We start from the raw sequence: 14564 nt of genomic DNA on the forward strand, positions 1-14564 counted from the left end.
TTACACATCAGAAACACGACATCCATCAGAGCTGGAGCTCTGACACACCGACTCCCTTCAGATGAATAAGAGGTCCGAACTGATGGTCTGAATGCTTCCCGGTTCACTTGTCTGTCTGTCTTTCTCTTTGCAGACATCATGGTGTTGATAGCGTCCATATCAGTGTTGGCAGCGGGGAGTCAAGGAAATGTCTTCGCCACATCAGCAATCCGCTCACTTCGTTTCCTTCAGATTCTGAGGATGATCCGGATGGACCGACGAGGAGGAACCTGGAAGCTGCTGGGATCAGTGGTGTATGCCCACAGCAAGGTAACCCTCTACCCTGTACCCTGAACCCTGTCCTGTGAATCCTGTACCCTGTACCCTGTGCCCTGTACCCTTTACCCTGAAGCCTGTACCCTGAACCCTGTACCCTGAACCCTTTACCCTGAACCCTGTTCTGTGAACCCTGTATTTTGTACCCTTTACCCTGAATACTGTACCAGGAACCCTGTATCCTGTACCCTTTACCTTTTACCCTGAACCCTGTACCCTGTACCCTGAACTCTGTCCTGTGAACCCTGTACCCTGTAGCCTTTACCCTGAAGCCTGTACCCTGAACCCTGAACTCTGAACCCTGAACCCTGTATCTTGAACCCTGAACCCTGAACCCTGTACCCTGAACCCTGTTCTGTGAACCCTGTACCCTGAAACCTGAACTCTGTATCCTGTAATCTTTACCTTTTACCCTGAACCCTGTCCTGTGAACCCTGTACCCTGTACCCTTTACCCTGAACCCTGTACCTTGAACCCTGTTCTGTGAACCCTGTACCCTGTACCCTGAACCCTGAACCCTTTATCCTGAAGCCTGTACCCTGAACCCTGTACCTTGACCCCTGTACCCTGTACCCTTTACCCTGAAGCCTATACCCTGAAGCCTGTACCCTGAACCCTTTACCCTGAACCCTGTTCTGTGAACCCTGTATTTTGTACCCTTTACCCTGAATACTGTACCGGGAACCCTGTATCCTGTACCCTTTACCTTTTACCCTGAACCCTGTACCCTGAACCCTGTCCTGTGAACCCTGTACCCTGTACCCTGTACCCTCTACCCTGAAGCCTGTACCCTTAACCCTGTTCTGTGAACCCTGAACTCTGAACCCTGAACCTTAGACCCTGAACCCTGAACCCTGTATCTTGAACCCTGAACCCTGAACCCTGTACCCTGTACCCTGAACCCTGAACCCTGTACCTTGAACCCTGAACCCTGCACCCTGAACCCTGTATCCTGTACCCTTTACCTTTTACCCTGAACCCTGTACCCTGAACCCTGTCCTGTGAACCCTGTACCCTGTACCCTTTACCCTGAAGCCTGTACCCTGAACCCTGTCCTGTGAACCCTGTACCCTGTACCCTTTACCCTGAAGCCTGTACCCTTAACCCTGTTCTGTGAACCCTGAACTCTGAACCCTGAACCTTAGACCCTGAACCCTGAACCCTGTATCTTGAACCCTGAACCCTGAACCCTGAACCCTGTACCCTGAACCCTGAACCTTAGACCCTGAACCCTGTATCTTGAACCCTGAACCCTGAACCCTGTACCCTGTACCCTGAACCCTGAACCCTGTACCTTGAACCCTGAACCCTGCACCCTGAACCCTGTATCCTGTACCCTTTACCTTTTACCCTGAACCCTGTACCCTGAACCCTGTCCTGTGAACCCTGTACCCTGTACCCTTTACCCTGAAGCCTGTACCCTTAACCCTGTTCTGTGAACCCTGAACTCTGAACCCTGAACCTTAGACCCTGAACCCTGAACCCTGTATCTTGAACCCTGAACCCTGAACCCTGTACCCTGTACCCTGAACCCTGAACCCTGTACCTTGAACCCTGAACCCTGCACCCTGAACCCTGTATCCTGAACCCTGTCCTGTGAACCCTGTACCCTGTACCCTGAACCCTGTCCTGTGAACCCTGAATTCTGAACCCTGAACCTTAAACCCTGAACCCTGAACCCTGCACCCTGCACCCTGAACCCTGAACCCTGAACCCTGAACTCTGAACCCTGAACCTTAAACCTTGAACCCTGAACCCTGTACCCAGAAAAAGTAAAAAAAAAAAAAAAGATAGGCTATAACATGATTTCTGCAAGTCACTTAAGACCCAGTCTAAGTATGACCCCAGACCCAGCTGGTCATACTCTCAGTCTCAACCCACAACTACCAGTAATGTCACTGCAGTGCGTCTGACTCTGTTTCTTGTAACTGTTAGAGAGGTGCTGGATTGTTGTTAGCGTGTGTTAATCCATACACGGACTGCATACATGGTGTACAGTAGAGCTGAATAGTCACTTCTATTGCTATTATACATATTTAGCTATAGTAATCACTAGTAATGAAGTAGCCTATTTTTGAATGACTGGTTCTCTGCTATATGTTAATATATAACATTTAAACTGTGGTGGAAGTACTCAGATCATTTACTTAAGTAAAATACCACACTGTAAAAATACTTCAAATTACTACTTTAGTAAAAGTACAGAAGTATTGCCAGCTAAATGTACTTCAAGTATTTTAAGCATCAAGCATTTTACTGCTGTAGCTGCTGGAGGTAGAGCCAGTTTGAACTTCTTTGTGAGGATCATGAGATAAATCGGAGGGGTGCTGAGATTATAGCAAAGTAGAAAAAACATAGTTCTGCTACTTAAAATTTAATTTGGATGATTTTTTCAGCATTTTTCTTAAATCTTTGTGAAATATTGGAGAATTTTACCTCTTTCGACCTTAAACAGTTATTTATTGAAACCATGTGAGGGGAAATGTCTCTTTGGTGTAACTGCAAACAACTCCAAGACAACTGAAACATGACAAAGAGACACAAATACACACTTTTGTAAGTGGCCACAAATCAAAAAGTCTGGGAACCGCTGATTTAATAATGTTTTGTAATTTATAAACTCATGATTATGTTATTTTATGTAAAGTTTGAATCTGAAAAGTAATTAAAGCTGTCAAGGATTCAAGGATTCAGTGATTCAAGGCAGTTTATTGCCAATCCAGAACATGTTGGTACATGAGAGGGAACGAAATTAGGTACTCAGATCCCGGTTTAGAATAAAGCAATAATAAAACAATAAAATCAATAATAAAACAATAAAATCAGAAGAGGCACATGATAAACCCATTATAATAAATAGTCAATAAATATATAAATATGAATAAGTGTGAGGGGAGATGAACAGTTATCCAGTGGCCTTGATTGCACATGCCCATATTAAGAGTGGTAATAAGCAGCATCGCTCAATAAGGTGCAGCAGTATGATGTAGAGTTTATCAGTCTCACAGCAACTGGAAAGAACCTCCTCTTTAGTCTGGTGGTTCTGGCCCCAATGCTGCACAACCTCCTGCCTGAGGGGAGTAGGGCAAACAGTCCATTTACAGGATCGATGGAGTCATTCATGATGCAAGAAGCCTTATTCCTGCACCTGCTGTTGTAAGTGTCACAGATAGTGGGTAGACGGCTGTCAATGATCTTCTGTGCAGACTTCACTACTCGCTGCAGTACCTTTCTGTCTGTGTTGTGGCATAGCAGTTGCTGTACCACACAGTAATGCAGGAAGTGAGGACACTCTCCACCACTCACCTGTAGAAGGAAGTAAGGACTCAGATGCCAAGACCAGCTCGCTTCAGCTTCCTCAGGAAGTAGAGGCATTGGTGGGCCTTCTTTACCATGCTGGCTGTGTTGCTCCAGGTGAGGTCATCAGCAATGTGCACCCCTAGGTATTTGAAGCTGGAGCCCACCTCAACAGCTGCTCCTCCGATGTACAGGGGGGTGTTGCCAACCTTCCTGAAGTTCACAATCATCTCCTTTGATTTCTTCACGTTGATACAGAGGTTGTTTGCTCTGCACCAAGCCTCCAGTTGTTCCACCTCCTGCCTGTACTCTGACTCATCATTGTGAGTGATGAGTCCCACCACTGCTGTGTCATCTGCAAACTTAACATTATGATTGCCTGGATGCTTGGCTTAGCAGTCATGTGTTAGTAGGGTGTACAGCAGGGGGCTCAGGATGCATCCCTGGGGGGACGCAGTGTTAAGGATGATGGGAGAGGATGAGATGTTGTAGATCCTAAAAGACTGGGGCCTGTTTGTTAAAAAGTCAAGTACATAAGGATATAAGGCATAAGGATGAGCTCAGCCCAAGGAATGACAGTTTGTTCAGCAGAGTTTGTGGGATTACGGTGTTGAAGGCAGAGCTAAAGACCAAGAAAAGCAGTCTGACATAAGAGCTCTTGCTCTCCAAGTGAGTGAGGACCAGATGAATCACAGATGAGATGGCGTCAGCAGTGGAGCGGTTCTTTCTGTATGCATACTGATGGGGACCCACTGTGATGTCCGTGGTGTCCTTTATGTGAGCAATGAACAGCCATTTAAAGCACTTCATGACTACTTGGGTAAGTTCTATCAGGCGATTATCATTCAGGCACGGCACTGTTGAGCTCTTTGGGACAGGGATAATGGTGGCAGTCTTGAGGCATGTTGGTACAGTTGCCTGGGAGAGTGAGGTGTTGAAGATGTCCATCATCACCTCTTAAAGCTGGTGTGTGCAGTCCCTAAGGATCTGGCCTGTGATGTTATCTGGGCCTGCAGCCTTGTGGGGGTTTACTTTCTGCAGGGACCTCCTCACATCTGCTGTAGTCATACTGACGGACAGCTCACCTGTTGGAGTGAGCAGATTCTATTGTGAAGCTCCCTGAGCGCATCACTGGCAATAGCACTCGAGGGGTTGTAAACAGCAAAAATAAAAAACGCCTTTGTCTGATGCAGTTAGGAGGTCATTAGTGACTTTCACCAGTGCTGTCTCTGTGCTATGATGCCTCTAAATCCTGACTGAAAATCCTCAAATAAACTATTGTTATGTAGAAAGTCACATAACTGATTAGAGACTGCTTTCTCAAGGATCTTAGAGAGAAATGGAAGGTTAGATATAGGTCTATAATTGGCTAAAACACCTGAATCAAGAGTAGGCTTCTTAAGAAGAGGTTTAATTACAGCTACTTTAAAGGACTGTGGTACATAGCCTGTTACTAAAGACAGATTGATCATATCTAGTAAAGAAGTGCTCACTAAGGGTAAGACTTCCTTAAGCAGCCTAGTTGGGATGGGGTCTAAGAGACAGGTTGATGGTTTAGCTGAACAAATCGTTGAGGTTAATTCAGAAAGGTCAGTTGAAGAAAAACAGTCCAAATATATGTCAGGTTTTACAGCTGTTTCTAAGGTTCCTGTGCTTGGGGATAACGTCTCTGATATTTAATGTCTCTGATATATAACTAGTCTCTCTCTGATAGGTAACGTCTCTCTGATAACGTTGCTCTTATATATAACTACTCTCTCTGATATTTAACGTCTGATATATTACTACTCTCTTTCTGATATTTAACGTCTCTGATATATAACGACTCTCTCTGATATTCTTTAATGTCTGTCTCTCTGCAGGAGTTGATCACAGCCTGGTATATTGGCTTTCTGTGTCTCATTCTGGCGAGTTTCCTCGTTTATTTGGCAGAAAAAGAAGACAACGAACAGTTTGAGACGTATGCCGATGCCTTGTGGTGGGGACTGGTGAGACTAATACACACTGAAAATACACTAATACACACTATTACACACTGAAAATACATGAATACACACTAATAGACACTGAAAATACAGTGATACATGCTATGCTAAATATACACTATTACACACTGAAAATACACTAACATCTACTAATACAAAATAATGTACTCTAATACAGACTAGTACGTGCACAGTATACTGTCCTCACAGTCACTGTGACCTCCTCAGGTAAACAGTGTGGAATGTTCGGGTCAAGTGTATTTCCTGGTTTGAAGTTCACAGTGTGAATGTTTGGGTCAGGTGTAGAACTTTAGTTAGCGTCTCCTCAGTGATCAAACAATCTGATTGGCCTCTGTCTGCCTCCGTCAGATCACCTTGACAACCATCGGGTATGGAGATAAATTCCCCATCACCTGGAATGGACGCTTGCTGGCTGCAACCTTCACTCTGATTGGAGTTTCATTCTTCGCTCTGCCGGCTGTGAGTCACTCTGTTACTTGAGTTTATCTGAGACAGGTGAGCCTCCACCTGGTTCATCCCTGTTCATCTGTTTTCTGTCTGTGTGTCTCTCAGGGGATCCTCGGCTCTGGTTTTGCTCTGAAGGTTCAGGAGCAGCACAGACAGAAACACTTTGAGAAGAGACGCAACCCAGCAGCTGGACTCATACAGGTACTATTGTTAAAACGTATAGACGCAAACAGGTACTGATGTTAAAACATCTGGACTCATACAGGTACTGATGTTTAAACATCTGGATTCATACAGGTACTGATGTTAAAACATATAGACGCATACAGATACTGATGTTAAAACATCTGGACTCATACAGGTACTATTGTTAAAACGTATAGACGCATACAGGTACTGATGTTAAAACATCTGGACGCATACAGGTACTGATGTTAAAACATCTGGACTCATACAGGTACTGATGTTAAAACATCTGGACTCATACAGATACTGATGTTAAAACATCTGGACTCATACAGATACTGATGTTAAAACATCTGGACTCATACAGGTACTATTGTTAAAACATATAGACGCATACAGGTACTGATGTTAAAACATCTGGACTCATACAGGTACTATTGTTAAAACGTATAGACGTATACAGGTACTGATGTTAAAACATCTGGACTCATACAGATACTGATGTTAAAACATCTGGACTCATACAGGTACTATTGTTAAAACGTATAGACGCATACAGATACTGATGTTTAAACATATAGACGCATACAGATACTGATGTTAAAACATCTGGACTCATACAGGTACTGATGTTAAAACATATAGACGCACACAGATACTGATGTTAAAACATATAGACGCATACAGGTATTGATGTTAAAACATATAGACGCATACAGGTACTGATGTTAAAACATCTGGACTCATACAGGTACTGATGTTAAAACATCTGGACTCATACAGGTACTGATGTTAAAACATATAGACGCATACAGATACTGATGTTAAAACATCTGGACTCATACAGGTACTGATGTTAAAACATCTGGACTCATACAGGTACTGATGTTAAAACATCTGGACTCATACAGATACTGATGTTAAAACATCTGGACTCATACAGATACTGATGTTAAAACATCTGGACTCATACAGGTACTATTGTTAAAACGTATAGACGCATACAGGTACTGATGTTAAAACATCTGGACTCATACAGGTACTATTGTTAAAACGTATAGACGCATACAGGTACTGATGTTAAAACATCTGGACTCATACAGATACTGATGTTAAAACATCTGGACTCATACAGATACTGATGTTAAAACATCTGGACTCATACAGGTACTATTGTTAAAACGTATAGACGCATACAGGTACTGATGTTAAAACATCTGGACTCATACAGGTACTATTGTTAAAACGTATAGACGCATACAGGTACTGATGTTAAAACATCTGGACTCATACAGATACTGATGTTAAAACATCTGGACTCATACAGGTACTATTGTTAAAACGTATAGACGCATACAGGTACTGATGTTAAAACATCTGGACTCATACAGATACTGATGTTAAAACGTATAGACGCATACAGATACTGATGTTTAAACATATAGACGCATACAGGTACTGATGTTAAAACATCTGGACTCATACAGATACTGATGTTAAAACATATAGACGCATACAGATACTGATGTTAAAACATATAGACGCATACAGGTACTGATGTTAAAACATATAGACGCATACAGATACTGATGTTAAAACATATAGACGCATACAGGTATTGATGTTAAAACATATAGACGCATACAGGTACTGATGTTAAAACATCTGGACTCATACAGGTACTGATGTTAAAACATATAGACGCATACAGATACTGATGTTAAAACATCTGGACTCATACAGATACTGATGTTAAAACATATAGACGCATACAGGTACTGATGTTAAAACATATAGACGCATACAGATACTGATGTTAAAACATATAGACGCATACAGATACTGATGTTAAAACATATAGACGCATACAGGTACTGATGTTAAAACATCTGGACTCATACAGATACTGATGTTAAAACATATAGACGCATACAGATACTGATGTTAAAACATATAGACGCATACAGGTACTGATGTTAAAACATATAGACGCATACAGGTACTGATGTTAAAACATCTGGACTCATACAGGTACTGATGTTAAAACATATAGACGCATACAGGTATTGATGTTAAAACATATAGACGCATACAGATACTGATGTTAAAACATATAGACGCATACAGATACTGATGTTAAAACATATAGACGCATACAGGTACTGATGTTAAAACATCTGGACTCATACAGGTACTGATGTTAAAACATATAGACGCATACAGGTATTGATGTTAAAACATATAGACGCATACAGGTACTGATGTTAAAACATCTGGACTCATACAGATACTGATGTTAAAACATATAGACGCATACAGGTATTGATGTTAAAACATATAGACGCATACAGGTACTGATGTTAAAACATCTGGACTCATACAGGTACTGATGTTAAAACATATAGACGCATACAGGTATTGATGTTAAAACATCTGGACTCATACAGGTACTGATGTTAAAACATCTGGACTCATACAGATACTGATGTTAAAACATATAGATGCATACAGGTATTGATGTTAAAACATATAGACGCATACAGGTACTGATGTTAAAACATCTGGACTCATACAGGTACTGATGTTAAAACATATAGACGCATACAGATACTGATGTTAAAACATATAGACGCATACAGGTACTGATGTTAAAACATATAGACGCATACAGGTACTGATGTTAAAACATATAGACGCATACAGGTACTGATGTTAAAACATATAGACGCATACAGGTACTGATGTTAAAACATCTGGACTCATACAGATACTGATGTTAAAACATATAGACGCATACAGGTACTGATGTTAAAACATCTGGACTCATACAGGTACTGATGTTAAAACATATAGACGCATACAGATACTGATGTTAAAACATCTGGACTCATACAGGTACTGATGTTAAAACATCTGGACTCATACAGATACTGATGTTAAAACATCTGGACTCATACAGGTACTGATGTTAAAACATCTGGACTCATACAGGTACTGATGTTAAAACATATAGACGCATACAGATACTGATGTTAAAACATATAGACGCATACAGGTACTGATGTTAAAACATCTGGACTCATACAGGTACTGATGTTAAAACATATAGACGCATACAGATACTGATGTTAAAACATATAGACGCATACAGGTACTGATGTTAAAACATCTGGACTCATACAGATACTGATGTTAAAACATCTGGACTCATACAGGTACTGATGTTAAAACATCTGGACTCATACAGGTACTGATGTTAAAACATCTGGACTCATACAGATACTGATGTTAAAACATATAGACGCATACAGATACTGATGTTAAAACATATAGACGCATACAGGTACTGATGTTAAAACATATAGACGCATACAGGTACTGATGTTAAAACATCTGGACTCATACAGGTACTGATGTTAAAACATATAGACGCATACAGGTATTGATGTTAAAACATATAGATGCATACAGGTACTGATGTTAAAACATCTGGACTCATACAGATACTGATGTTAAAACATATAGACGCATACAGATACTGATGTTAAAACATATAGACGCATACAGGTACTGATGTTAAAACATATAGACGCATACAGGTACTGATGTTAAAACATATAGACGCATACAGATACTGATGTTAAAACATATAGACGCATACAGGTACTGATGTTAAAACATATAGACGCATACAGGTACTGATGTTAAAACATATAGACGCATACAGATACTGATGTTAAAACATCTGGACTCATACAGGTACTGATGTTAAAACATCTGGACTCATACAGATACTGATGTTAAAACATCTGGACTCATACAGGTACTGATGTTAAAACATCTGGACTCATACAGGTACTGATGTTAAAACATATAGACGCATACAGATACTGATGTTAAAACATATAGACGCATACAGGTACTGATGTTAAAACATCTGGACTCATACAGGTACTGATGTTAAAACATATAGACGCATACAGATACTGATGTTAAAACATATAGACGCATACAGGTACTGATGTTAAAACATCTGGACTCATACAGGTACTGATGTTAAAACATCTGGACTCATACAGATACTGATGTTAAAACATCTGGACTCATACAGGTACTGATGTTAAAACATCTGGACTCATACAGGTACTGATGTTAAAACATCTGGACTCATACAGGTACTGATGTTAAAACATCTGGACTCATACAGATACTGATGTTAAAACATATAGACGCATACAGGTACTGATGTTAAAACATATAGACGCATACAGGTACTGATGTTAAAACATATAGACGCATACAGGTACTGATGTTAAAACATCTGGACTCATACAGGTACTGATGTTAAAACATATAGACGCATACAGGTATTGATGTTAAAACATATAGATGCATACAGGTACTGATGTTAAAACATCTGGACTCATACAGATACTGATGTTAAAACATATAGACGCATACAGATACTGATGTTAAAACATATAGACGCATACAGGTACTGATGTTAAAACATATAGACGCATACAGGTACTGATGTTAAAACATCTGGACTCATACAGGTACTGATTTTAAAACATATAGACGCATACAGGTATTGATGTTAAAACATATAGACGCATACAGATACTGATGTTAAAACATATAGACGCATACAGGTACTGATGTTAAAACATCTGGACTCATACAGGTACTGATGTTAAAACATATAGACGCATACAGGTATTGATGTTAAAACATATAGACGCATACAGGTACTGATGTTAAAACATCTGGACTCATACAGATACTGATGTTAAAACATATAGACGCATACAGGTATTGATGTTAAAACATATAGACGCATACAGGTACTGATGTTAAAACATCTGGACTCATACAGGTACTGATGTTAAAACATATAGACGCATACAGGTATTGATGTTAAAACATCTGGACTCATACAGGTACTGATGTTAAAACATCTGGACTCATACAGATACTGATGTTAAAACATATAGACGCATACAGGTACTGATGTTAAAACATCTGGACTCATACAGGTACTGATGTTAAAACATATAGACGCATACAGGTACTGATGTTAAAACATATAGACGCATACAGATACTGATGTTAAAACATATAGACGCATACAGGTACTGATGTTAAAACATATAGACGCATACAGGTACTGATGTTAAAACATCTGGACTCATACAGATACTGATGTTAAAACATATAGACGCATACAGGTACTGATGTTAAAACATCTGGACTCATACAGGTACTGATGTTAAAACATATAGACGCATACAGATACTGATGTTAAAACATATAGACGCATACAGGTACTGATGTTAAAACATCTGGACTCATACAGGTACTGATGTTAAAACATATAGACGCATACAGATACTGATGTTAAAACATATAGACGCATACAGGTACTGATGTTAAAACATCTGGACTCATACAGGTACTGATGTTAAAACATCTGGACTCATACAGATACTGATGTTAAAACATCTGGACTCATACAGGTACTGATGTTAAAACATCTGGACTCATACAGGTACTGATGTTAAAACATATAGACGCATACAGATACTGATGTTAAAACATCTGGACTCATACAGGTACTGATGTTAAAACATCTGGACTCATACAGGTACTGATGTTAAAACATCTGGACTCATACAGGTACTGATGTTAAAACATCTGGACTCATACAGATACTGATGTTAAAACATCTGGACTCATACAGGTACTGATGTTAAAACATCTGGACTCATACAGGTACTGTCTTCAGTAGATTCTTGTCTCTGTCTGTCTGAAGTGTTTTCTTGCTCAGCTGCAGTGACTCTCAGAAATTAAACAAATGTTTTGAACCTCTGGAACATTTTCATCTGATGTGAGTGATGAAAACTGCTAAACTGCAGAAGAGTGACTGTGGGTTTGTCCTCCAGCTCTTCATTACTTTGGGGGCAGATTTCTTCATGAGTAATATGTACAACAGACTGAACATGAAGGCATATGAGGGACTCAAACTTGTCCTTGATGTGGACATTTAAAGTCCTCACATGTAAACGTCTGTCACAGCTGAACTCTCACACCAAACACATGAACTGAGGTGTTGCTCCAGCTCACATCAGCATCTGTATCTGTTTATGGAAACACCAGTAACATCCTCTGTTTCTCTGTAGGCGGCGTGGAGGGTCTACGCCACAAATCTGAGCCGGACTGACCTGACTTCTACCTGGGATTACTATGAGACGACGGTGTCTGTCCCCATGTACAGGTGAGACTGTCCACCTGACCATCGTCAGGTGTTTTCATCAGGATGTGTGTTCATGTGTGACTGTCTCTGCAGGCTGATTCCTCCTCTCAACCAGCTGGATCTACTGAGGAACCTCAAGAACAAGTCTGGACTCTCATTCAGGTCTGACATGTTTCATACAAGTAGAGAACACACATTACCACAATTACTGCAACTACTACTACGTTTACCACAATAACTACTACAAATACTAGATTTACCACAATAACCACTAGTACTACAACTACTACCACAATTACTACAACTACGACTACAAATACTGCAGTTTCTACAACAAATACTACAGGTACTGAAACTACTGCAGTTTTCTTGTTTGTAACCAGATGAAGAACATTTGTGTCAAGTTGTTTGACATTTAATAGTCAGAATCGTGATCAATAATTACATCCTGTCCCTACCCCCATCTCTCCCTCTGCCTGCCTGTTTACAGGAAGGAAGTCCAGCCTGAACCGTCTCCCAGGTCCGTGTTCAGTTTCTCACCTCTGATGACCTCTGACACCTACGTCTTACCTTTGACTTCCAACACCTACGTCTTACCTTTGACCTCTGACACCTACATTTTACCTCTGACTTCTGACACCTGCGTCTTACCTTTGACCTCTGTCACCTATGTCTTACCTTTGACTTACAATACCTACATCTTACTTTTGACCTCTGATGCTTGTCTTACCTTTGACCTCTGTCACCTACATTTTACCTCTGACTTCTGACACCTACGTTTTACCTTTGACCTCCAACACCTTTTGTACATCCTACCTTTGATCTCTGCTGCCTCCGTCTTAACCTTTGACCTTTGACGCCTATGTCTTACCGTTGAACTCTTGTCCCTGCAGTCAGAAGGTCAGTCTGAAGGAGAGGGTCTTCTCATCTCCCCGGAGTTCAGGGACCAAAGGGAAAGGTTCTCCTCAGCATGGTGGGTCTGTTTAAAAATGTCTTCAACTATTGTCTTTTGACAGTTCACAGGTCACAGTAAATGTGTTGGAGTGAAAACCTGTAGACTGTTGGACCAACAGGAACCAAGACAACCTTTTCATCATATTTCCTACATCTAGTGGTTCCTACTAGTGGTCCTGGTGTGGGTCCTGGAGGTCCTGGAGTTCCTGGAGGTCCTGGGGGCCCAGGGGGAGTTCAGGCCCTGAGACGTTCCCCCAGCATGGAGCCCAGTCTGGAAGAGAGTCCCAGCAAGGTTCCCAAGAGCTGGAGCTTCGGAGAACGCAGCAGAACCAGACAGGCCTTCAGGATCAGAGGAGCTGCCTCCCGCCAAAATTCTGAAGGTAAGAGGGGCTGAGCCCAGCCAATCATAACAATCCGTCTGTAGGATAAACATACTGGTGAAGCTTTTACACAATAATCACAGAGCAGCCACAGAACAAACATAAAACAACAACAGAAATACCTGAGAACAACTACAGAACAAATACAGAACAGCCTCTCACTATGTCTGAATAAGTGAAGGCTGAACTGGACAGTATTAATTACAGGTGATCTCTGAATGAGCCTGTTCCTTTAAGACAGTGTTGCATTCTGGGAAAAGCTTGTGTTGAGAAAATAAATTCATAACAAGAGCTGACAGTGTTTTCATGTTATTACCATCGTTTCCATGGAGAGCGTCATGTCATCACATGTATTTACATGTTGCTGCATCTTTAGCTGGTATGAGTCTGTCCTGCAGAATGAAGGTGATGAACCAATCACAATCACTGATCTTTAGCTCCGATCAGGTCACAGTCAGGAAGAGAGACAGTCATTATCTGGGCCTCAGGGACAGCCTGCTTTTTTATTTTTTCATATGTATATAGTGTATATCTTTAATTAATTAAAAAAAAACACACACATAAAGAAAAAAACCCGAACAAAAACAAAAAAATCATGACAGCGGACTTCCAGTTGGCATGAGAGGGAAGTAGATGTGCTTAAGAGAGGCTCCTGTGTTTTGCTACTTTTACATAATTCAACTTAAAAAACACATTGATATTTTTGCCTACACTGCTTCATCT

The 14564-nt window shown here is 40.8% G+C and overlaps 1 protein-coding gene across 1 annotated transcript in view; it reads left to right on the forward strand.

Annotated features, from left to right (window-relative positions):
• Positions 1-14564, forward strand: part of LOC121894269 (potassium voltage-gated channel subfamily KQT member 2-like) — a 31214-nt gene that overhangs the window by 3582 nt on the left and 13068 nt on the right. Inside the window, exons 5-13 of the mRNA XM_042406754.1 lie at positions 134-309; positions 5475-5600; positions 5967-6077; positions 6171-6266; positions 12434-12528; positions 12601-12669; positions 12998-13027; positions 13401-13480; positions 13620-13841. Coding sequence (XP_042262688.1) covers positions 134-309; positions 5475-5600; positions 5967-6077; positions 6171-6266; positions 12434-12528; positions 12601-12669; positions 12998-13027; positions 13401-13480; positions 13620-13841 — 1005 coding nt within the window. The remainder of the gene's footprint in view (positions 1-133; positions 310-5474; positions 5601-5966; positions 6078-6170; positions 6267-12433; positions 12529-12600; positions 12670-12997; positions 13028-13400; positions 13481-13619; positions 13842-14564) is intronic.

The sequence above is a fragment of the Thunnus maccoyii genome, chromosome 3 (genome assembly GCF_910596095.1).
Source record: "Thunnus maccoyii chromosome 3, fThuMac1.1, whole genome shotgun sequence".
Taxonomy (NCBI): Eukaryota; Metazoa; Chordata; class Actinopteri; order Scombriformes; family Scombridae; genus Thunnus; species Thunnus maccoyii.